This window comes from Oncorhynchus kisutch, linkage group LG22 (genome assembly GCF_002021735.2).
Source record: "Oncorhynchus kisutch isolate 150728-3 linkage group LG22, Okis_V2, whole genome shotgun sequence".
Lineage (NCBI taxonomy): Eukaryota > Metazoa > Chordata > Actinopteri > Salmoniformes > Salmonidae > Oncorhynchus > Oncorhynchus kisutch.
Window position 1 is genome coordinate 42,229,682 of NC_034195.2, and position 25,151 is coordinate 42,254,832.

General features: G+C 50.9%; 1 protein-coding gene across 1 annotated transcript in view; it reads right to left on the bottom strand.

The window, feature by feature from the left end:
* Nucleotides 1–15,116: 15,116 nt before the first annotated feature.
* Nucleotides 15,117–25,151, bottom strand: part of spon1b (spondin 1b) — a 97,482-nt gene continuing 87,447 nt past the window's right edge. Inside the window, exons 15-16 of the mRNA XM_031801914.1 lie at nt 21,190–21,474; nt 15,117–16,456 (exon numbers count right to left, since the gene is read on the bottom strand). Of these exons, the coding sequence (XP_031657774.1) occupies nt 16,287–16,456; nt 21,190–21,474 (455 nt within the window). The 3' untranslated portion in view covers nt 15,117–16,286. The remainder of the gene's footprint in view (nt 16,457–21,189; nt 21,475–25,151) is intronic.

Sequence of the window (25,151 nt, forward strand, 5' to 3'; positions counted from 1 at the left end):
CTGGAACAGGATGGCTCATCTCTCTAAACCTGGAGCTGGGAGGTGGCTCATCTCTCTAAACCTGGAGCTGGGTGGCTCGTCTCTCTAAACCTGGAGCTGGGAGGTGGCTCATCTCTCTAAACCTGGAGCTGGGTGGCTCGTCTCTCTAAACCTGGAGCTGGGAGGTGGCTCATCTCTCTAAACCTGGAGCTGGGTGGCTCATCTCTCTAAACCTGGAGCTGGGAGGTGGCTCATCTCTCTAAACCTGGAGCTGGGAGGTGGCTTGTCTCTCTAAACCTGGAGCTGGGAGGTGGCTTGTCTCTCTAAACCTGGAGCTGGGTGGCTCATCTCTCTAAACCTGGAGCTGGGTGGCTCATCTCTCTAAGCCTGGAGCTGGGAGGTGGCTCATCTCTCTAAACCTGGAGCTGGGAGGTGACTCGTCTCTCTAAACCTGGAGCTGGGTGTCTCGTCTCTCTAAACCTGGAGCTGGGAGGTGGCTCATCTCTCTAAACCTGGAGCTGGGAGGTGGCTCATCTCTCTAAACCTGGAGCTGGGAGGTGGCTCATCTCTCTAAACCTGGAGCTGTGTGGCTCATCTCTCTAAACCTGGAGCTGGGAGGTGGCTCGTCTCTCTAAACCTTGAGCTGGGTGGCTCATCTCTCTAAACCTGGAGCTGGGAGGTGGCTCATCTCTCTAAACCTGGAGCTGTGTGGCTCATCTCTCTAAACCTGGAGCTTGGAGATGGCTCGTCTCTCTAAACCTGGAGCTGTGTGGCTCATCTCTCTAAACCTGGAGCTGGGAGGTGGCTCATCTCTCTAAACCTGGAGCTGGGTGGCTCATCTCTCTAAACGTGGAGCTGGGTGGCTCGTCTCTCTAAACCTGGAGCTGGGAGGTGGCTCATCTCTCTAAACCAGGAGCTGGGTGGCTGATCTCTCTAAACCTGGAGCTGGGAGGCTCATCTCTCTAAACCTGGATCTGGGTGGCTCATCTTTCTAAACCTGGAGCTGGGTGGCTCAACTCTCTAAACCTGGAGCTGGGAGGTGGCTCATCTCTCTAAACCTGGAGCTGGGAGGTGGCTCGTCTCTCTAAACCTGGAACAGGATGGCTCATCTCTCTAAACCTGGAGCTGGGAGGTGGCTCATCTCTCTAAACCTGGAGCTGGGTGGCTCGTCTCTCTAAACCTGGAGCTGGGAGGTGGCTCATCTCTCTAAACCTGGAGCTGGGAGGTGGCTCATCTCTCTAAACCTGGAGCTGGGTGGCTCATCTCTCTAAACCTGGAGCTGGGTGGCTCATCTCTCTAAACCTGGAGCTGGGTGGCTCATCTCTCTAAACCTGGAGCTGGGTGGCTTGTCTCTCTAAACCTGGAGCTGGGTGGCTTGTCTCTCTAAACCTGGAGCTCGGTGGCTCATCTCTCTAAACCTGGTGCTGGGAGGTGGCTCATCTCTCTAAACCTGGAGCTGGGAGGCTCATCTCTCTAAGCCTGGAGCTGGGTGGCTCATCTCCCTAAACCTGGAGCTGGGTGGCTCATCTCTCTAAACCTGGAGCTGGGTGGCTCGTCTCTCTAGACCTGGAGCTGGGTGGCTCATCTCTCTAAACCGGGAGCTGGGTGGCTCGTCTCTCTAAACCTGGAGCTGGGTGGCTCATCTCTCTAAACCTGGAGCTGGATGGCTCGTCTCTCTAAACCTGGAGCTGGGAGGTGGCTCATCTCTCTAAACCTGGAGCTGGGAGGTGGCTCTTCTCTCTAAACCTGGAGCTGGGAGGTGGCTCATCTCTCTAAGCCTGGAGCTGGGAGGTGGCTCATCTCTCTAAACCTGGAGCTGGGAGGTGGCTCATCTCTCTAAACCTGGAGCTGGGAGGTGGCTCATCTCTCTAAGCCTGGAGCTGGGAGGTGGCCCATCTCTCTAAACCTGGAGCTGGGAGGTGGCTCATCTCTCAAAACTTGGAGCTGGGAGGTGGCTCATCTCTCTAAGACTGGAGCTGGGAGGTGGCTCATCTCTCTAAACCTGGAGCTGGGAGGTGGCTCATCTCTCTAAACCTGGAGCTGGAAGGTGGCTCATCTCTCTAAACCTGGAGCTGGGTGGCTCATCTCTCTAAACCTGGAGCTGGGTGGCTCATCTCTCTAAACCTGGAGCTGGGTGGCTTGTCTCTCTAAACCTGGAGCTGGGTGGCTCGTCTCTCTAAACCTGGAGCTCGGTGGCTCATCTCTCTAACCTGGTGCTGGGAGGTGGCTCATCTCTCTAAACCTGGAGCTGGGAGGTGGCTCATCTCTCTAAGCCTGGAGCTGGGAGGTGGCTCATCTCTCTAAACCTGGACCTGGAGCTGGGAGGTGGCTCATCTCTCTAAACCTGGAGCTGGGAGGTGGCTCATCTCTCTAAGCCTGGAGCTGGGAGGTGGCCAATCTCTCTAAACCTGGAGCTGGGAGGTGGCTCATCTCTCAAAACTTGGAGCTGGGAGGTGGCTCATCTCTCTAAGACTGGAGCTGGGAGGTGGCTCATCTCTCTAAACCTGGAGCTGGGAGGTGGCTCATCTCTCTAAACCTGGAGCTGGGAGGTGGCTCATCTCTCTAAACCTGGAGCTGGGTGGCTCATCTCTCTAAACCTGGAGCTGGGTGGCTCATCTCTCTAAACCTGGAGCTGGGTGGCTTGTCTCTCTAAACCTGGAGCTGGGTGGCTCGTCTCTCTAAACCTGGAGCTCGGTGGCTCATCTCTCTAAACCTGGTGCTGGGAGGTGGCTCATCTCTCTAAACCTGGAGCTGGGAGGCTCATCTCTCTAAGCCTGGAGCTGGGTGGCTCATCTCCCTAAACCTGGAGCTGGGTGGCTCATCTCTCTAAACCTGGAGCTGGGTGGCTCGTCTCTCTAAACCTGGAGCTCGGTGGCTCATCTCTCTAAACCTGGAGCTGGGAGGTGGCTCATCTCTCTAAACCTTGAACTGGGAGGTGGCTCATCTCTCTAAGCCTGGAGCTGGGAGGTGGCTCATCTCTCTAAGCCTGGAGCTGGGTGGCTCATCTTTCTAAACCTGGAGCTGGGTGGCTCATCTCTCTAAACCTGGAGCTGGGTGGCTCATCTCTCTGAACCTGGAGCTGGGGAGGTGGCTCATCTCTCTAAACCTGGAGCTGGGAGGTGGCTTGTCTCTCTAAACCTGGAGCTGGGTGGCTCGTCTCTCTAAACCTGGAGCTGGGTGGCTCGTCTCTCTAAACCTGGAGCTGGGGAGGTGGCTCATCTCTCTAAACCTGGAGCTGGGAGGTGGCTCGTCTCTCTAAACCTGGAGCAGGATGGCTCATCTCTCTAAACCTGGAGCTGGGAGGTGGCTCATCTCTCTAAACCTGGAGCTGGGTGGCTCGTCTCTCTAAACCTGGAGCTGGGGAGGTGGCTCATCTCTCTAAACCTGGAGCTGGGGAGGTGGCTCATCTCTCTAAACCTGGAGCTGGGAGTGGCTTCATCTCTCTAAACTGGAGCTGGGTGGCTCATCTCTCTAAACCTGGAGCTGGGTGGCTCATCTCTCTAAACCTGGAGCTGGGTGGCTTGTCTCTCTAAACCTGGAGCTGGGTGGCTTGTCTCTCTAAACCTGGTGCTGGGAGGTGGCTCATCTCTCTAAACCTGGAGCTGGGAGGCTCATCTCTCTAAGCCTGGAGCTGGTGGCTCATCTCCCTAACCTGGAGCTGGGTGGCTCATCTCTCTAAACCTGGAGCTGGGTGGCTCGTCTCTCTACACCTGGAGCTGGGTGGCTCATCTCTCTAAACCGGGAAGCTGGGTGGCTCGTCTCTCTAACCTGGAGCTGGGAGGTGGCTCATCTCTCTAAGCCTGGAGCTGGGAGGTGGCTCATCTCTCTAAACCTGGAGCTGGGTGGTGGCTCATCTCTCTAAACCTGGAGCTGGGAGGTGGCTCATCTCTCTAAGCCTGGAGCAGGGAAGGTGGCCCATCTCTCTAAACCTGGAGCTGGGAGGTGGCTCATCTCTCAAAACTTGGAGCTGGGAGGTGGCTCATCTCTCTAAGCCTGGAGCTGGGAGGTGGCTCATCTCTCTAAACCTGGAGCTGGGAGGTGGCTCATCTCTCTAAACCTGGAGCTGGGAGGTGGCTCATCTCTCTAAACCTTGAGCTGGGGTGGCTCATCTCTCTAAACCTGGAGCTGGGTGGCTCATCTCTCTAAACCTGGAGCTGGGTGGCTTGTCTCTCTAAACCTGGAGCTGGGTGGCTCGTCTCTCTAAACCTGGAGCTCGGTGGCTCATCTCTCTAAAACCTGGTGCTGGGAGGTGGCTCATCTCTCTAAACCTGGAGCAGGATGGCTCATCTCTCTAAACCTGGAGCTGGGAGGTGGCTCATCTCTCTAAACCTGGAGCTGGGTGGCTCATCTCTCTAAACCTGGAGCTGGGAGGTGGCTCATCTCTCTAAACCTGGAGCTGGGAGGTGGCTCATCTCTCTAAACCTGGAGCTGGGAGGTGGCTCATCTCTCTAAACCTGGAGCTGGGTGGCTCATCTCTCTAAACCTGGAGCTGGGTGGCTCATCTCTCTAAACCTGGAGCTGGGTGGCTTGTCTCTCTAAACCTGGAGCTGGTGCTGGGAGGTGGCTCATCTCTCTAAACCTGGAGCTGGGAGGCTCATCTCTCTAAGCCTGGAGCTGGGTGGCTCATCTCCCTAAACCTGGAGCTGGGTGGCTCATCTCTCTAAACCTGGAGCTGGGTGGCTCTTCTCTCTAAACCTGGAGCATGGGTGGCTCATCTCTCTAAACCGGAGCTGGGTGGCTCGTCGCTCTAAACCTGGAGCGGGGTGGCTCATCTCTCTAAACCTGGAGCTGGGAGGTGGCTCATCTCTCTAAGCCTGGAGCTGGGAGGTGGCTCATCTCTCTAAACCTGGAGCTGGGTGGTGGCTCATCTCTCTAAACCTGGAGCTGGGAGGTGGCTCATCTCTCTAAGCCTGGAGCAGGGAAGGTGGCCCATCTCTCTAAACCTGGAGCTGGGAGGTGGCTCATCTCTCAAAACTTGGAGCTGGGAGGTGGCTCATCTCTCTAAGCCTGGAGCTGGGAGGTGGCTCATCTCTCTAAACCTGGAGCTGGGAGGTGGCTCATCTCTCTAAACCTGGAGCTGGGAGGTGGCTCATCTCTCTAAACCTTGAGCTGGGTGGCTCATCTCTCTAAACCTGGAGCTGGGTGGCTCATCTCTCTAAACCTGGAGCTGGGTGGCTTGTCTCTCTAAACCTGGAGCTGGGTGGCTCGTCTCTCTAAACCTGGAGCTCGGTGGCTCATCTCTCTAAACCTGGTGCTGGGAGGTGGCTCATCTCTCTAAACCTGGAGCTGGGAGGTGGCTCATTCCTCTAAGCCTGGAGCTGGGTGGCTCATCTTTCTAAACCTGGAGCTTGGGCTGCGCTCGTTCTCTCTAAACCCTGGAGCTGGGGTGCTCATCTCTCTAACCCTGGAGGCTCGCACTGGGCTCGTCTCTCTAAACCTGGAGCCTGTGGTGGCTCATCTCTGCTAAACCCTGGAGCTGGGTGGCTCATCTCTCTAAACCTGGAGCCTGGCGAGGTGGCTACATCTCTCTAAACCTGGAGCTGGGAAGTTGGCTCATCTCTCTAAACCTGGAAGGCTGGGTAGCTCGTCTCTCTAAACCTGGCGAGCTGGGCTGGCTCGTTCTCTCTATAACCTGGAGCTGGGGGCTCATCTCTCTAAACCTGGAGCTGGGGTGAGCGCATCTCTCATAAGGCCTGGAGCTGGGACGGTGGCTCAGATCTCTGTTGTAAGTGCTGGAGCTGGGACTGTGGCCTTGGTCTCTCTAAACCTGGAGCGTGGGAGGTGGCTTGTCTCTCTAACCTGGCCGAGCTGGGTGGCTCGTCACTCTCTAAACCTGGAGCTGGTAGGCGGCCTTCATCTCTTCCTAAACCTGGAGCTGCGAGTGGCTCATCTCTCTAAGGGGGGGGCCTTTGGAGCTGGGGAGCGTGTGACTTGTCTCTCTAAACCTGGAGCTGGGTGGCCTCATCTCCTAATCGTGGGAGCTGGGGTTTGCTCGTCCTCTCTAAACCTGGAGCTGGGAGTGGGCCCTTCATCTCTCTAAACAGGAAGCTGGGTGCGCCTCATCTCTCTAAACCTGGAGCTGGGAGGGCTCATCTCTCTAAACCTGGATCTGGGTGGCTCATCTTTCTAAACCTGGAGCTGGGTGGCTCAACTCTCTAAACCTGGAGCTGGGAGGTGGCTCGTCTCTCTAAACCTGGAACAGGATGGCTCATCTCTCTAAACCTGGAGCTGGGAGGTGGCTCATCTCTCTAAACCTGGAGCTGGGTGGCTCGTCTCTCTAAACCTGGAGCTGGGAGGTGGCTCATCTCTCTAAACCTGGAGCTGGGTGGCTCGTCTCTCTAAACCTGGAGCTGGGAGGTGGCTCATCTCTCTAAACCTGGAGCTGGGTGGCTCATCTCTCTAAACCTGGAGCTGGGAGGTGGCTCATCTCTCTAAACCTGGAGCTGGGAGGTGGCTTGTCTCTCTAAACCTGGAGCTGGGAGGTGGCTTGTCTCTCTAAACCTGGAGCTGGGTGGCTCATCTCTCTAAACCTGGAGCTGGGTGGCTCATCTCTCTAAGCCTGGAGCTGGGAGGTGGCTCATCTCTCTAAACCTGGAGCTGGGAGGTGACTCGTCTCTCTAAACCTGGAGCTGGGTGTCTCGTCTCTCTAAACCTGGAGCTGGGAGGTGGCTCATCTCTCTAAACCTGGAGCTGGGAGGTGGCTCATCTCTCTAAACCTGGAGCTGGGAGGTGGCTCATCTCTCTAAACCTGGAGCTGTGTGGCTCATCTCTCTAAACCTGGAGCTGGGAGGTGGCTCGTCTCTCTAAACCTTGAGCTGGGTGGCTCATCTCTCTAAACCTGGAGCTGGGAGGTGGCTCATCTCTCTAAACCTGGAGCTGTGTGGCTCATCTCTCTAAACCTGGAGCTTGGAGATGGCTCGTCTCTCTAAACCTGGAGCTGGGTGGCTCATCTCTCTAAACCTGGAGCTGGGAGGTGGCTCGTCTCTCTAAACCTGGAGCTGGGTGGCTCATCTCTCTAAACCTGGAGCTGGGTGGCTCGTCTCTCTAAACCTGGAGCTGGGTGGCTCATCTCTCTAAACCGGGAGCTGGGTGGCTCATCTCTCTAAACCTGGAGCTGGGTGGCTCATCTCTCTAAACCGGGAGCTGGGTGGCTCGTCTCTCTAAACCTGGAGCTGGGTGGCTCATCTCTCTAAACCTGGAGCTGGGAGGTGGCTCATCTCTCTAAGCCTGGAGCTGGGAGGTGGCTCATCTCTCTAAACCTGGAGCTGGGTGGTGGCTCATCTCTCTAAACCTGGAGCTGGGAGGTGGCTCATCTCTCTAAGCCTGGAGCAGGGAAGGTGGCCCATCTCTCTAAACCTGGAGCTGGGAGGTGGCTCATCTCTCAAAACTTGGAGCTGGGAGGTGGCTCATCTCTCTAAGCCTGGAGCTGGGAGGTGGCTCATCTCTCTAAACCTGGAGCTGGGAGGTGGCTCATCTCTCTAAACCTGGAGCTGGGAGGTGGCTCATCTCTCTAAACCTTGAGCTGGGTGGCTCATCTCTCTAAACCTGGAGCTGGGTGGCTCATCTCTCTAAACCTGGAGCTGGGTGGCTTGTCTCTCTAAACCTGGAGCTGGGTGGCTCGTCTCTCTAAACCTGGAGCTCGGTGGCTCATCTCTCTAAACCTGGTGCTGGGAGGTGGCTCATCTCTCTAAACCTGGAGCTGGGAGGCTCATCTCTCTAAGCCTGGAGCTGGGTGGCTCATCTCCCTAAACCTGGAGCTGGGTGGCTCATCTCCCTAAACCTGGAGCTGGGTGGCTCATCTCTCTAAACCTGGAGCTGGGTGGCTCGTCTCTCTAAACCTGGAGCTCGGTGGCTCATCTCTCTAAACCTGGAGCTGGGAGGTGGCTCATCTCTCTAAACCTTGAGCTGGGAGGTGGCTCATCTCTCTAAGCCTGGAGCTGGGAGGTGGCTCATCTCTCTAAGCCTGGAGCTGGGTGGCTCATCTTTCTAAACCTGGAGCTGGGTGGCTCATCTCTCTAAACCTGGAGCTGGGTGGCTCATCTCTCTAAACCTGGAGCTCGGTGGCTCGTCTCTCTAAACCTGGAGCTGGGTGGCTCATCTCTCTAAACCTGGAGCTGGGTGGCTCATCTCTCTAAACCTGGAGCTGGGAGGTGGCTCATCTCTCTAAACCTGGAGCTGGGAGGTGGCTTGTCTCTCTAAACCTGGAGCTGGGTGGCTCGTCTCTCTAAACCTGGAGCTGGGAGGTGGCTCATCTCTCTAAACCTGGAGCTGGGTGGCTCATCTCTCTAAGCCTGGAGCTGGGAGGTGGCTTGTCTCTCTAAACCTGGAGCTGGGTGGCTCATCTCTCTAAACGTGGAGCTGGGTGGCTCGTCTCTCTAAACCTGGAGCTGGGAGGTGGCTCATCTCTCTAAACCAGGAGCTGGGTGGCTCATCTCTCTAAACCTGGAGCTGGGAGGTGGCTCATCTCTCTAAACCTGGAGCTGGGAGGTGGCTTGTCTCTCTAAACCTGGAGCTGGGAGGTGGCTTGTCTCTCTAAACCTGGAGCTGGGTGGCTCATCTCTCTAAACCTGGAGCTGGGTGGCTCATCTCTCTAAGCCTGGAGCAGGGAGGTGGCTCATCTCTCTAAACCTGGAGCTGGGAGGTGACTCGTCTCTCTAAACCTGGAGCTGGGTGTCTCGTCTCTCTAAACCTGGAGCTGGGAGGTGGCTCATCTCTCTAAACCTGGAGCTGGGAGGTGGCTCATCTCTCTAAACCTGGAGCTGGGAGGTGGCTCATCTCTCTAAACCTGGAGCTGTGTGGCTCATCTCTCTAAACCTGGAGCTGGGAGGTGGCTCGTCTCTCTAAACCTTGAGCTGGGTGGCTCATCTCTCTAAACCTGGAGCTGGGAGGTGGCTCATCTCTCTAAACCTGGAGCTGTGTGGCTCATCTCTCTAAACCTGGAGCTTGGAGATGGCTCGTCTCTCTAAACCTGGAGCTGGGTGGCTCATCTCTCTAAACCTGGAGCTGGGAGGTGGCTCGTCTCTCTAAACCTGGAGCTGGGTGGCTCATCTCTCTAAACCTGGAGCTGGGTGGCTCGTCTCTCTAAACCTGGAGCTGGGTGGCTCATCTCTCTAAACCGGGAGCTGGGTGGCTCATCTCTCTAAACCTGGAGCTGGGTGGCTCATCTCTCTAAACCGGGAGCTGGGTGGCTCGTCTCTCTAAACCTGGAGCTGGGTGGCTCATCTCTCTAAACCTGGAGCTGGGAGGTGGCTCATCTCTCTAAGCCTGGAGCTGGGAGGTGGCTCATCTCTCTAAACCTGGAGCTGGGTGGTGGCTCATCTCTCTAAACCTGGAGCTGGGAGGTGGCTCATCTCTCTAAGCCTGGAGCAGGGAAGGTGGCCCATCTCTCTAAACCTGGAGCTGGGAGGTGGCTCATCTCTCAAAACTTGGAGCTGGGAGGTGGCTCATCTCTCTAAGCCTGGAGCTGGGAGGTGGCTCATCTCTCTAAACCTGGAGCTGGGAGGTGGCTCATCTCTCTAAACCTGGAGCTGGGAGGTGGCTCATCTCTCTAAACCTTGAGCTGGGTGGCTCATCTCTCTAAACCTGGAGCTGGGTGGCTCATCTCTCTAAACCTGGAGCTGGGTGGCTTGTCTCTCTAAACCTGGAGCTGGGTGGCTCGTCTCTCTAAACCTGGAGCTCGGTGGCTCATCTCTCTAAACCTGGTGCTGGGAGGTGGCTCATCTCTCTAAACCTGGAGCTGGGAGGCTCATCTCTCTAAGCCTGGAGCTGGGTGGCTCATCTCCCTAAACCTGGAGCTGGGTGGCTCATCTCCCTAAACCTGGAGCTGGGTGGCTCATCTCTCTAAACCTGGAGCTGGGTGGCTCGTCTCTCTAAACCTGGAGCTCGGTGGCTCATCTCTCTAAACCTGGAGCTGGGAGGTGGCTCATCTCTCTAAACCTTGAGCTGGGAGGTGGCTCATCTCTCTAAGCCTGGAGCTGGGAGGTGGCTCATCTCTCTAAGCCTGGAGCTGGGTGGCTCATCTTTCTAAACCTGGAGCTGGGTGGCTCATCTCTCTAAACCTGGAGCTGGGTGGCTCATCTCTCTAAACCTGGAGCTCGGTGGCTCGTCTCTCTAAACCTGGAGCTGGGTGGCTCATCTCTCTAAACCTGGAGCTGGGTGGCTCATCTCTCTAAACCTGGAGCTGGGAGGTGGCTCATCTCTCTAAACCTGGAGCTGGGAGGTGGCTTGTCTCTCTAAACCTGGAGCTGGGTGGCTCGTCTCTCTAAACCTGGAGCTGGGAGGTGGCTCATCTCTCTAAACCTGGAGCTGGGTGGCTCATCTCTCTAAGCCTGGAGCTGGGAGGTGGCTTGTCTCTCTAAACCTGGAGCTGGGTGGCTCATCTCTCTAAACGTGGAGCTGGGTGGCTCGTCTCTCTAAACCTGGAGCTGGGAGGTGGCTCATCTCTCTAAACCAGGAGCTGGGTGGCTCATCTCTCTAAACCTGGAGCTGGGAGGCTCATCTCTCTAAACCTGGATCTGGGTGGCTCATCTCTCTAAACCTGGAGCTCGGTGGCTCGTCTCTCTAAACCTGGAGCTGGGTGGCTCATCTCTCTAAACCTGGAGCTGGGTGGCTCATCTCTCTAAACCTGGAGCTGGGAGGTGGCTCATCTCTCTAAACCTGGAGCTGGGAGGTGGCTCATCTCTCTAAACCTGGAGCTGTGTGGCTCATCTCTCTAAACCTGGAGCTGGGAGGTGGCTCGTCTCTCTAAACCTTGAGCTGGGTGGCTCATCTCTCTAAACCTGGAGCTGGGAGGTGGCTCATCTCTCTAAACCTGGAGCTGTGTGGCTCATCTCTCTAAACCTGGAGCTTGGAGATGGCTCGTCTCTCTAAACCTGGAGCTGGGTGGCTCATCTCTCTAAACCTGGAGCTGGGAGGTGGCTCGTCTCTCTAAACCTGGAGCTGGGTGGCTCATCTCTCTAAACCTGGAGCTGGGTGGCTCGTCTCTCTAAACCTGGAGCTGGGTGGCTCATCTCTCTAAACCGGGAGCTGGGTGGCTCATCTCTCTAAACCTGGAGCTGGGTGGCTCATCTCTCTAAACCGGGAGCTGGGTGGCTCGTCTCTCTAAACCTGGAGCTGGGTGGCTCATCTCTCTAAACCTGGAGCTGGGAGGTGGCTCATCTCTCTAAGCCTGGAGCTGGGAGGTGGCTCATCTCTCTAAACCTGGAGCTGGGTGGTGGCTCATCTCTCTAAACCTGGAGCTGGGAGGTGGCTCATCTCTCTAAGCCTGGAGCAGGGAAGGTGGCCCATCTCTCTAAACCTGGAGCTGGGAGGTGGCTCATCTCTCAAAACTTGGAGCTGGGAGGTGGCTCATCTCTCTAAGCCTGGAGCTGGGAGGTGGCTCATCTCTCTAAACCTGGAGCTGGGAGGTGGCTCATCTCTCTAAACCTGGAGCTGGGAGGTGGCTCATCTCTCTAAACCTTGAGCTGGGTGGCTCATCTCTCTAAACCTGGAGCTGGGTGGCTCATCTCTCTAAACCTGGAGCTGGGTGGCTTGTCTCTCTAAACCTGGAGCTGGGTGGCTCGTCTCTCTAAACCTGGAGCTCGGTGGCTCATCTCTCTAAACCTGGTGCTGGGAGGTGGCTCATCTCTCTAAACCTGGAGCTGGGAGGCTCATCTCTCTAAGCCTGGAGCTGGGTGGCTCATCTCCCTAAACCTGGAGCTGGGTGGCTCATCTCCCTAAACCTGGAGCTGGGTGGCTCATCTCTCTAAACCTGGAGCTGGGTGGCTCGTCTCTCTAAACCTGGAGCTCGGTGGCTCATCTCTCTAAACCTGGAGCTGGGAGGTGGCTCATCTCTCTAAACCTTGAGCTGGGAGGTGGCTCATCTCTCTAAGCCTGGAGCTGGGAGGTGGCTCATCTCTCTAAGCCTGGAGCTGGGTGGCTCATCTTTCTAAACCTGGAGCTGGGTGGCTCATCTCTCTAAACCTGGAGCTGGGTGGCTCATCTCTCTAAACCTGGAGCTCGGTGGCTCGTCTCTCTAAACCTGGAGCTGGGTGGCTCATCTCTCTAAACCTGGAGCTGGGTGGCTCATCTCTCTAAACCTGGAGCTGGGAGGTGGCTCATCTCTCTAAACCTGGAGCTGGGAGGTGGCTTGTCTCTCTAAACCTGGAGCTGGGTGGCTCGTCTCTCTAAACCTGGAGCTGGGAGGTGGCTCATCTCTCTAAACCTGGAGCTGGGTGGCTCATCTCTCTAAGCCTGGAGCTGGGAGGTGGCTTGTCTCTCTAAACCTGGAGCTGGGTGGCTCATCTCTCTAAACGTGGAGCTGGGTGGCTCGTCTCTCTAAACCTGGAGCTGGGAGGTGGCTCATCTCTCTAAACCAGGAGCTGGGTGGCTCATCTCTCTAAACCTGGAGCTGGGAGGCTCATCTCTCTAAACCTGGATCTGGGTGGCTCATCTTTCTAAACCTGGAGCTGGGTGGCTCAACTCTCTAAACCTGGAGCTGGGAGGTGGCTCGTCTCTCTAAACCTGGAACAGGATGGCTCATCTCTCTAAACCTGGAGCTGGGAGGTGGCTCATCTCTCTAAACCTGGAGCTGGGTGGCTCGTCTCTCTAAACCTGGAGCTGGGAGGTGGCTCATCTCTCTAAACCTGGAGCTGGGTGGCTCGTCTCTCTAAACCTGGAGCTGGGAGGTGGCTCATCTCTCTAAACCTGGAGCTGGGTGGCTCATCTCTCTAAACCTGGAGCTGGGAGGTGGCTCATCTCTCTAAACCTGGAGCTGGGAGGTGGCTTGTCTCTCTAAACCTGGAGCTGGGAGGTGGCTTGTCTCTCTAAGCCTGGAGCTGGGAGGTGGCTCATCTCTCTAAACCTGGAGCTGGGAGGTGACTCGTCTCTCTAAACCTGGAGCTGGGTGTCTCGTCTCTCTAAACCTGGAGCTGGGAGGTGGCTCATCTCTCTAAACCTGGAGCTGGGAGGTGGCTCATCTCTCTAAACCTGGAGCTGGGAGGTGGCTCATCTCTCTAAACCTGGAGCTGTGTGGCTCATCTCTCTAAACCTGGAGCTGGGAGGTGGCTCGTCTCTCTAAACCTTGAGCTGGGTGGCTCATCTCTCTAAACCTGGAGCTGGGAGGTGGCTCATCTCTCTAAACCTGGAGCTGTGTGGCTCATCTCTCTAAACCTGGAGCTTGGAGGTGGCTCGTCTCTCTAAACCTGGAGCTGGGTGGCTCATCTCTCTAAACCTGGAGCTGGGAGGTGGCTCGTCTCTCTAAACCTGGAGCTGGGTGGCTCATCTCTCTAAACCTGGAGCTGGGTGGCTCGTCTCTCTAAACCTGGAGCTGGGTGGCTCATCTCTCTAAACCGGGAGCTGGGTGGCTCATCTCTCTAAACCTGGAGCTGGGTGGCTCATCTCTCTAAACCTGGAGCTGGGTGGCTCGTCTCTCTAAACCTGGAGCTGGGAGGTAGCTCATCTCTCTAAACCTGGAGCTGGGTGGCTCAGCTCTCTAAACCTGGAGCTGGGAGGCTCATCTCTCTAAACCTGGATCTGGGTGGCTCATCTTTCTAAACCTGGAGCTGGGTGGCTCATCTCTCTAAACCTGGAGCTGGGAGGTGGCTCATCTCTCTAAACCTGGAGCTGGGAGGTGGCTCGTCTCTCTAAACCTGGAACAGGGTGGCTCATCCCTCTAAACCTGGAGCTGGGAGGTGGCTCATCTCCCTAAACCTGGAGCTGGGTGGCTCGTCTCTCTAAACCTGGAGCTGGGAGGTGGCTCATCTCTCTAAACCTGGAGCTGGGTGGCTCATCTCTCTAAACCTGGAGCTGGGAGGTGGCTCATCTCTCTAAACCTGGAGCTGGGAGGTGGCTCGTCTCTCTAAACCTGGAGCTGGGAGGTGGCTCGTCTCTCTAAACCTGGAGCTCGGTGGCTCGTCTCTCTAAACCTGGAGCTGGGTGGCTCATCTCTCTAAACCTGGAGCTGGGTGGCTCATCTCTCTAAACCTGGAGCTGGGTGGCTCATCTCTCTAAGCCTGGAGCTGGGAGGTGGCTCATCTCTCTAAACCTGGAGCTGGGAGGTGGCTCGTCTCTCTAAACCTGGAGCTGGGTGGCTCATCTCTCTAAACCTGGAGCTGGATGGCTCATCTCTCTAAACCTGGAGCTGGGTGGCTCATCTCTCTAAGCCTGGAGCTGGGAGGTGACTCGTCTCTCTAAACCTGGAGCTGTGTGGCTCATCTCTCTAAACCTGGAGCTGGGAGGTGGCTCGTCTCTCTAAACCTTGAGCTGGGTGGCTCATCTCTCTAAACCTGGAGCTGGGAGGTGGCTCATTTCTCTAAACCTGGAGCTGTGTGGCTCATCTCTCTAAACCTGGAGCTTGGAGGTGGCTCGTCTCTCTAAACCTGGAGCTGGGTGGCTCATCTCTCTAAACCTGGAGCTTGGAGGTGGCTCGTCTCTCTAAACCTGGAGCTGGGTGGCTCATCTCTCTAAACCTGGAGCTGGGAGGTGGCTCGTCTCTCTAAACCTGGAGCTGGGAGGTGGCTCATCTCTCTAAACCTGGAGCTGGGAGGTGGCTCATCTCTCTAAACCTGGAGCTGGGAGGTGGCTTGTCTCTCTAAACCTGGAGCTGGGAGGTGGCTCGTCTCTCTAAACCTGGAGCTGGGTGGCTCATCTCTCTAAACCTGGAGCTGGGTGGCTCGTCTCTCTAAACCTGGAGCTGGGTGGCTCATCTCTCTAAACCGGGAGCTGGGTGGCTCATCTCTCTAAACCTGGAGCTGGGAGGTGGCTCATCTCTCTAAACCTGGAGCTTGGAGGTGGCTTGTCTCTCTAAACCTGGAGCTGGGTGGCTCATCTCTCTAAACCTGGAGTTTGGAGGTTGCTCGTCTCTCTAAACCTGGAGCTGGGTGGCTCATCTCTCTAAATCTGGAGCTCGGAGGTGGCTCATCTCTCTAAACCTGGAGCTTGGAGGTGGCTCGTCTCTCTAAACCTGGAGCTGGATACTCACTTTCATACTCAATGATTATTTTGTTGAGAGCTATATGAAACAATGGCTTCTACAATCATCTAGAAGTGTTTTATGATTGAACTAGATCATTTTATACAAGTGGGCAAATCATTGGACAGGACAAGACAGTACATGTCTATAGAAACGGTGGGAGATGAGCAAAAAGACATTCACAAAATTATTTATCACGTTTACTTTTATGGTAAAGGTGATTTATTCCAAAATAGTAATATGGTGTAGAGGCAAAAGAAGAAAGAGAGGACTAATAAAATGACAGAGAGAATATCTACATATGACTTTGGAAAGAGTCTTGTCTGACATTCTTATCAAAATACAACGACAAAAGAAACAAAATATGTAATTATGCACACTCAACGAGGCGTGTTTAAGACTCTACATGTCTTTCAATGGAATAAAAAGTCACAACAGATTCGTGTCTTGAAAATAATAATGTATTGAGGCATACAAAAACTTGGAATGATTGTTCACCTGTGCTTTGTCTTGGAATATAATTGTCAAATTAACAAACTAAACACAGGATAAAATATTTTCTATAAATTACTTGGTTGGTATTTTCATTCAATAATGTTTCAAAACAATTAACACTGATTTTCCAAAAAAGTGTTACTGTGTATACGGAGCTACTTTGTACAACCTGTATGGAGTATTGTGGTTCAACCAGCAGGGTTACAATGCTCAAATCAACTGGAGAGTGAAGTTTGGAGACCTGCCTTAATGATACATGAATGCTGGAGTGAAACTCAACTCTCTGATGCGGATAAAGAAATTGGGGGCAGGAAAAATGCCAAATGCAAATTACTTTTGATGCCCTAGACTGGAGGCCTGGACTGAAGTGGCTCTTTCTAAGATCTGCAAGTGCCCTTTAAAACATGGTTATCATCATCATTTGGCCACATTTTGAAGTCTAGGGTCACTACCAGTGAAGTCTTCTGACTGAGAAACGTTAGACATGCAAGAGTGAAAGAGTGTTATCAGTGCTAGCTAGTAAAGCCAATACAACTGTAGTATAAAGACAAAAATAACATTGTAAAAAAACATGTGTGTGATTGTGAAGTTGTGGTGTACTGTATAGTGTTGGTTACATAGTAATACATTGGCCTGCTGAGTGAGGAGGCTACTATAAGACTAATGACTGACGCTGGTCTCGTCCTCAGCCCAGTGATCCACAGTAATGGAGTCTCTGGAGATTATCTCATCTCCCTCCAACACACAGGTGCTGTATCCATCACACTGACTGCCAACCCAGGCTAAATCAACACTGACAGTCTGCTTCTCTTTCCTCCCCCCAGCCCTAACAAAGATAAACACAGATAGACAGCAGAGCCCCCTAGCAGGGCTGGACATTACAGGCACGGATCTCCTTCCTGTCCTTGCAGCTGGTGACCTGTGCAGGGGCACTCTTGGCTCTCTTCTTCACAGCCATTAAGCGCTCCTGGATCCCCCCACCGCAGTACTTGGAACAGTCCGTCCAACTGGACCAGGGCTTCATCTTACAACCTGTGGGAACAAGTCAATGAGACGAGAGAGGGGGGTTAGAATAATACAAAATGCTCTGAGACCAGGTTGAGTTTCAGGTGGCTTTACTTAGTAAGCCAAATCAATCATGCACCAAATATTTTACTTGATTACGACATATTAATTAATGTGAGCAAGCACAAGTGAGACATATCAAATGTACAATGTTCAAACCTTAATTTCATGATCAATAATGTTTAGCCTTACATTAGACGGAACAATCATCCATGCTCCAGAGAGCATGGAGACCCGGTCCGCTCCCTACCGCTCTTAATTAGTGATGATGATTGGTGGGTGGTGTGAGTTGTGGTGGTGGAGGGGGAGGGGTATTCTTCCCAGCCCCAGCCAGATCTGTGGGGGTATTTGTCACCGTCACCAGCTCATTAGCCACGGGTTAAAGAAACCTGTCTCTGTGGGGAGGCAACAGTCCAAAGCCCACCCTGACTGCTCTGCCTCTACCCGCTGGGAGCATCATGACGGCCATCTGTGAGCAGGCCCAGTCACTTTATCAACCTGACAGGGCTGATCAGCACTGTGTGTAGCAGCTTTAACACAGCCAGCCAGGCAGGGAGAGAGGGAGGGAGGGAGGAGAGGGCAGCATTGATCATCTCAGGACTTTGGCGGATGGATTTAGAGTGAGCTGGAAGGTTGAGTCTGTAATACCTACAGTGGCTTGCGAAACTATTGACCCCCCTTGGCATTTTTCCTATTTTGTTACCTTACAACCTGGAATTAAAATAAATTTTGGGGGGGTTTGTATCATTTGATTCATACAACATTCCTACCACTTTGAAGATGCAAAATATATTTTTTGGTGAAACAAACAAGAAATAAGACAAAAAAACAGAAAACTTGCATATAACTTTTCACCCCCCCAAAATCAATACTTTGTAGAGCCACCTTTTGCAGCAATTACAGCTGCAAGTCTCTTGGGGTATGTCTCTATAAGCTTGGCACATCTAGCCACTTGGATTTTTGTCCATTCTTCAAGGAAAAACTTCTCCAGCCCCTTCAAGTTGGATGGGTTCCGCTGGTGTACAGCAATCTTTAAGTCATACCACAGATTCTCAATTGGATTGAGGTCTGGGCTTTGACTAGGCCATTCCAAGACATTTAAATGTTTCCCCTTAAACCACTCAAGTGTTGCTTTAGCAGTATGCTTAGGGTAATTGTCCTGCTGGAAGGTGAACCTCTGTCCCAGTCTCAAATCTCTGGAAGACTGAAACAGGTTTCCCTCAAGAATTTCCCTGTATTTAGCACCATCCATCATTCCTTCAATTCTGACCAGTTTCCCAGTCCCTGCCGATAAAAAACATCCCCACAGCTTGATGCTGCCACCACCATGCTTCACTGTGGGGGTGTTGTTCTCGGGGTGATGTGAGGTGTTGGGTTTGCGCCAGACATGGCATGTTCCTTGATGGCCAAAAAGCTACATTTTAGTCTCATCTGACCAGAGTACTCCCACATGCCTTTTGGGGAACACCAAACGTGTTTACTTATTTTTTTCTTTAAGCAATGGCTTTTTTCTGGCCACTCTTCTGTAAAGCCCAGCTCTGTGGAGTGTAAGGTTTAAAGTGGTCCTCTGGACAGATACTCCAATCTCTGCTGTGGAACTTTGCAGCTACTCTATGGTTATCTTTGCTCTCTTTTGCCTCTCTGATTAATGCCCTCCTTGCCTGGTCTGTGAGTTTTGGTGGGCGGCCCTCTCTTGGCAGGTTTGTTGTGGTGCCATATTCTTAAAAATGTTTAATAATGGATTTAATGGTGCTCCGTGGGATGTTCAAAGTTTTGAAATATTTTTCATAACCCAACTGTACATCAAGTTGTAGAGATCTGTACTTCTCCACAACTTTGTCCCTGATCTGTGTGGAGAGCTCCTTGGTCTTCATGGTGCCGGTTGCTTGGTGGTGCCCATTGCTTAGTGGTGTTGCAGACTCTGGGGCCTTTCAGAACAGGCGTATATATACTGAGATCATGTGACACTTAGATTGCACACAGGTGGACTTTAACTAATTATGTGACTTCTGAAGGTAATTGGTTGCACCAGATCGTATTTAGGGGCTTCATAGCAAAGTGGTTTTTTTTTCCCTCGGTTTTTTTTCGAATTGTTTGAATTTTTTTATATTTCACTTCACTAATTTTGACTATTTTGTGTATGTCCATTACATGAAATACAAATAAAAATCAAGTTAAATGACAGGTTTTAATGCAACAAAATAGGAAAAACGCCAAGGGGGATGAATACTTTTGCCAGGCACTGTATATGTTTCAAGCAGACCATCATAGTCCCAGGGCTCAAGAACACCAAGGTAACCTGCCTAAATGACCACTGACCCATAGCACTCACGTCTGTAGCCATAAAGTGCTTTGAAAGGCAGGTCATGGCTCACATCAACACCATCATCCCAGAAACCTTAGACCCACACCAATTTGCATACCGCCCCAACAGATCCACAGATGACACAATCTCTATTGCACTCAACACTGCCCCTTCCCACCTGGACAAAAGGAACACCTATGTGAGAATGCTGTTCATTGACTACAGCTCAGCGTTCAACACCATAGTGCCCTCAAAGCTCATCATTAAGCTAAGTACCCTGTGACTAAACACCTCCCTCTGCAACAGGATCCTGAATTTCCTGACGGGCCGCCCGCCAGGTGGTAAGGGTAGACAACAACATATCTGCCACGCTGATTCTCAACATGGGGGCTCCTCAGGGGTGTGTGCTTAGTCCCCTCCTGTACTCCCTGTTCACCCATGACTGTGTGGCCAAGCACAACTCCAACACCATCATTAAGTTTGTCAACTACACAACAGTGGTAGTCCTGATCACCGACAACGAGGAGACAGCCTATAGGGTGGAGGTCAGAGACCTGGAAGTGTGGTGCCAGGACAACAAACTCTCCCTCATCATGATCAAAACAAAGGAGATGATCATGGACTACAGGAAAAGGAGGGCAGGGCACGTCCTCATTCTCATTGACAGGGCAGTAGTGGAGCAGGTTGAGAGCTTCAAGTTCCTTGGTGTCCACATCACCAACAAATTATCATGGTCCAAACACACCAAGACAGTCATGAAGAGGGCATGACACCACCTATTCCCCCTCAGGAGACTGAAAAGATTTGGCATGGGTCCTCAGATCCTCAAAAAGTTCTACAGCTGGACCATTGAGAGCATGGTTGCATCACCGCCTGGTATGGCAACTGCTTGGCCTCAGACGGCAAGGTGCTACAGAGGGTAGTGCATATGGCCCAGTATATCACTGGGGCCAAGCTTCCTGCCATCCAGGACCTCTATATCAGGCATGTCAGATGAAGGCCCTAAAAATTGCCAAAGACTACAGCCACCCTAGTCATAGACTGTTCTCTTTGCTACCGCACGGCAAGTGGTACCAGAGCGCCAAGTCTAGGTCCAAAAGGCTTCTTAACAGCTTCTACCCCCAAGCTATAAGACTCCTGAACAGCTAATCAAATGGCTACCCAGACTATTTGCATTGACCCCGCCTCCCCCTTTTTTATACACTGGTGCTACTCGCTGTTTATTATCTATTATCTATGCATAGTCACTTTACCCCTACCAACATGTACATATTACCTCAATTACATTGACTAACCTGTACCCCCGCACATTGACTCTGTACCAGTACCCCCTGTATATAGCCACATTATTGTTATTTTATTGTTGCTCTTATATACTTTTGTTTACTTTTGTTTATTTAGTAAATATTTTTCTTAACTCTTCTTCTTAACACTGCATTGTTGGTTAAGGGCTTGTAAGCATTTCACGCTAAGATCTACACCTGTGGTATTTGGCAACTGTGACAAATAACATTTGATTTGATTTGATTTACATTCTGAGATACAAACAATACCTCAGCAGGACTTATGGGAAATCCAAATGAATAATGAGTGACTGGGAAATCATTGTTAGTGACAAGCCCGATTTAACCCTATATTTGGGACATAAAGGACACATCAAGGTGGTGGATAAAGCATGTATCAATGATATGAATCAAAGAGGTGATAATGATGAAGATATAAAATGTGTATATACAGTATATATACCACACAGGTGATGATGATGAAGATATAAAATGTGTATATACAGTATTTATGCCACACAGGTGATGATAATGATGAAGATATAACATGTGTATATACAGTATATATACCACACAGGTGATGATGATGAAGATATAAAATGTCTATATACAGTATTTATGCCACACAGGCGATGATGATGATGATATAAAATGTGTATATACAGTATATTTGCCACACAGGTGATGGTGATGAAGATATAAAATGTGTATATACAGTATATTTGCCACACAGGCGATGATGATGAAGATATAAAATGTGTATATACAGTACATTTGCCACACAGGCGATGATGATGATGATATAAAATGTGTATATACAGTATATTTGCCACACAGGTGATGGTGATGAAGATATAAAATGTGTATATACAGTATATTTGCCACACAGGCGATGATGATATAAAATGTGTATATACAGTATATTTGCCACACAGGCGATGATGATGATGATGATATAAAATGTATATATACAGTATATTTGCCACACAGGTGATGATGATGAAGATATAAAATGTGTATATACAGTATATTTGCCACACAGGTGATGATGATGAAGATATAACATGTGTATATACAGTATTTATGCCACACAGGTGATGATGATGACTGACCTGGCTGTTCCTCCACTGCTGCGTCCCGTCCTTGCTGTTTTCCCCTCCTCTTCTCCTTCCCGCCGCCCACCTCTCCCCCCCGCCGTTTCTTCTTCTCCTCGCTGGCCCTGGAGCCCCGTTTGCACTTCCTGATCTTACACTTCTTCCTCTGGACCGTCTCAGAGCAGGGCTCCCCTCCAAACTGGGGCTCTAGCTTCACCATGCGCGTCCTGATGGTGTGGCCTTTGCCGCAGGACTTATTACACTCGGACCACTCCGTCCACTCTGACACCATGCAGTCCATAGCTGGGGAGAGATCGGGGGGGGGGGGGGGGGAATGAAGTGTAAGTAACTGACTCTGTCCTTATTTGTTTATTCAGATCCCCATTAGCTTTTGCAGAAGTGGAAGCTACTCTTCCTGGGGTCCAAAAAAACACAAAACATGACAAGTAGAAAAACACTGAGACAAGACAGTCACACACATTTAAAAGACAACGATATACAAACACTACAACAACAAAAATACATAACACATAATGTGTGTTAGTGTGTCTGTGTGTGCTTGTGTTTGTGTGTGTCCCCTCATAGTCCCCGCCGTTCCATGAGTTATTGTTTAATCTGTTTTTTAAATGTAATTTAAAGAAACCAAGGCTGTTGAGTCTGCCAATAATAATGTTGTGATTGACAGAGTCGAAAGCCTTAGCCAGGTCGATGAATACGGCTGCACAGTAATGTCTCTTATCGATGGCAGTTATGATATCATTTAGGACCTTGAGCGTGGCTGAGGTGCACCCATGACCAGCTCTGAAACCAGATTGCATAGCGGAGAAGGTACGGTGAGATTCGAAATGGTTGGTGATCTGTTTGTTAACTTGGCTTTCAAAGACCTTAGAAAGGCAGGGTAGAATAGATATAGGTCTGTAGCAGTTTGGGTCTAGAGTGTCTCCCCCTTTGAAGAGGGGGATGACTGCGGCAGCTTTTCAATCTATGGGAATCTCAGACGATACGAAAGAGAGGTTGAACAGGATAGTTATAGGGGTTGCAATAATTTCAGCAGATCATTTTAGAAAGAGAGAGTCCAGATTGTCTAGCTCGGCTGATTTGTAGGGGTCCAGATTTTGCAGCTCTTTCAGAACATCAGCTATCTGGATTTGGGTGAAGGAGAAGTTCGGGAGGTTTGGGCGAGTTGCTGTGGGGAGTGCAGGGCTTTTGACCGGGGTAGGGGTAGCCGTAGAAAAATGCTTATTGAAAGGAGGTGCTCTTATTCTCCATGGACTTTACAGTGTCCCAGAACTTGTTTGAGTTTGTACTACGGGATGCACATTTCTGTATGAAAAAGCTAGCCTTAGCTGTCCTAACTGCCTGTATATATTGGTTCCTAACTTTCCTAAAAAGTTGCATATCGGGCCTCCCGGGTGGCGCAGTGGTTAAGGGCGCTGTACTGCAGTGCCAGCTGTGCCACCAGAGACTCTGGGTTCGCGCCCAGGCTCTGTCGTAACCGGCCACAACCGGGAGGTCCGTGGGGTGACGCACATTTGGCCTAGTGTCGTCTGGGTTAGGGAGGGGTTGGCCGGTAGGGATATCCTTGTCTCATCGCGCACCAGCGACTCCTGTGGTGGGCCGGGCGCCATGTGCACGGTGTTTCCTCCGACACATTGGTGCGGCTGCCTTCCGGGTTGGATGCGCGCTGTGTTAAGAAGCAGTGCGGCTTGGCTGGGTTGTGTATCGGAGGACGCATGACTTTCAACCTTCATCTCTCCCAAGCCTGTAAGGGAGTCGTAGCGACAAGACAGTAGCTACTAAACAATTGGATACCATGAAAATGGGGTAAAACATTTTTTTTAAAGTTGCATATCACAGGGGCTATTTGATGCAAATGCAGAAGGCCACAGGATGTTTTTGTGCTGGTCAAGGGCAGAGAGGTCTGGAGTGAACCAAGGGCTATATCTATTCCTAGTTTTCAAAAAATTTAATGGAGCATGCTTATTTAAGATGGTTAAAGAATAACCTCTACTGAAAATCTAAAGAAATCAGCCAAGACCTCAGTAAAAATTGTAGACCTCCACAAGTCTGGTTCATCCTTGGGAGTAATTTCCAAATGCCTGAAGGTACCACATTTTTCTGTACAAACAATAGTACGCAAGTATAAACTTCATGGGACCACGTAGCTGTCATACCACTCAGCAAGGAGATGAACGTACTCCTAGAGATGAACGTACTTTGGTGCGAAAAGTGCAAATCAATCCCAGAACAACAGCAAAGGGCCTTGGGAAGATGCTGGAGGAAACACGTACAAAAGTATCTATATCCACAAAAGGCCGCTTAGCAAGGAAGAAGCCACTGCTCCAAAACCACCATAAAGAAGCCAGACTACGGTTTGCAACTGCACATGGGGACAAAGATTGTACTTCTTGGAGAAATGTCCTCTGGTCTGATGAAACAAAAATAGAACTGCTTGGCCATAATGACCATCGTTATGTTTGGAGGAAAAAGGGGGAGGCTTGCAAGCCGAAGAACACCATCCCAACCGTGACGCACGGGGATGGCAGCATCATGTTGTGGGGGTGCTTTGCTGCAGGAGGGACTGGTGCACTTCACAAAATAGATGGCATCATGATGTAGGGAAATTATGTGGATATATTGAAGCAACATCTCAAGACATCAGTCAGGAAGTTCAAACTTGACAATGACCCCAAGCATACTTCCAAAGTTGTGGCAAAATGGCTTAAGAACAATGAAGTCAAGGTATTGGAGTGGGCATCACAAAGCCCTGCCCTCAATCCTATAGAACATTTTTGGGCAGAACTGAAAAAGTGTGTGCGAGCAAGAAGGCCTACAAACCTGACTCAGTTACACCAGCTGTCAGGAGGAATGGGCGAAAATTCACCCAACTTATTGTGGGAAGCTTGTGGAAGGCTACCCGAAACGTTTGACCCAAGTTAAACAATTTAAAGGCAATGCTACCAAATACTAATTGAGGGTATGTAAATGTCTGACCCACTGGGAATGTGATGAAAGAAATAAAAGCTGAAAGAAATAATTTTCTCTATTATTATTCTGACATTTCACATTCTTAAAATGTAGTGGTGATCCTAACTGACCTAAGAAGGAATTTTTACTAGGATTAAATGTCAGGAATTGTGAAAAATTTAGTTTAAATGTATTTGGCTAAGGTGTATGTAAACCTCCGACTTCAACTGTAGCCTACATGGAGGGGTTTTACGCACATCCACAATAATAACAGGAGCTGGCTAAAATAATGTAATAGTCTACATTGATAAATAGGAGATGTCCGCTCACTGTTTTGCTGCTGCCAAACTTTACCTTTTAATAAAGCTGTGGTGATTTAAGATTTATTTCAAAGAGGTCTCATGAGCCAAACCCTGTATTGATAGTCTACTTTGTGAATGTATTGGACAAACAAGACTTCCATCATTAAGAGGAGGGGATTTAATCAAATGTAACGAAATGGGAAAAAACATTTGTTTGTTTTGTTTCTAAATACGAGGTTTACAGGCACAAAAAGCACATCTCTCTGGTTCCATGTGCATATGGGCACTGTGCGTCACAGCTGGATAGGCTGTGCTACCGTCGCGTTACAGTTTAAGACTAGCTTTCGGTTGGTCTTAAATATCCCCATCAACACATACTGAAATTGGCATTTTGAAGCAAGCACATTGTTAAGGACACACCTCAGATATTGCCACCCCTCCCACCTCAATGCAAGCAAGCTCATTTAAGACAGGTAAATTACCAATTTATAAGATTTGAAAATAGAAGAGCGTCAGATTTATTAATTTATATACATTTTATTTCACCTTTATTTAACCAGGTAGGCCAGTTGAGAACAAGTTCTCATTTACAACTGCGACCTGGTCAAGATAAAGCAAAGCAGTGTGATTTAAGTGTGCTCTCTCTAATTCTCTCTTTCTCTCTTTCTTTCTCTCTCTCGGAGGACCTGAGCCCTAGGACCATGCCTCAGG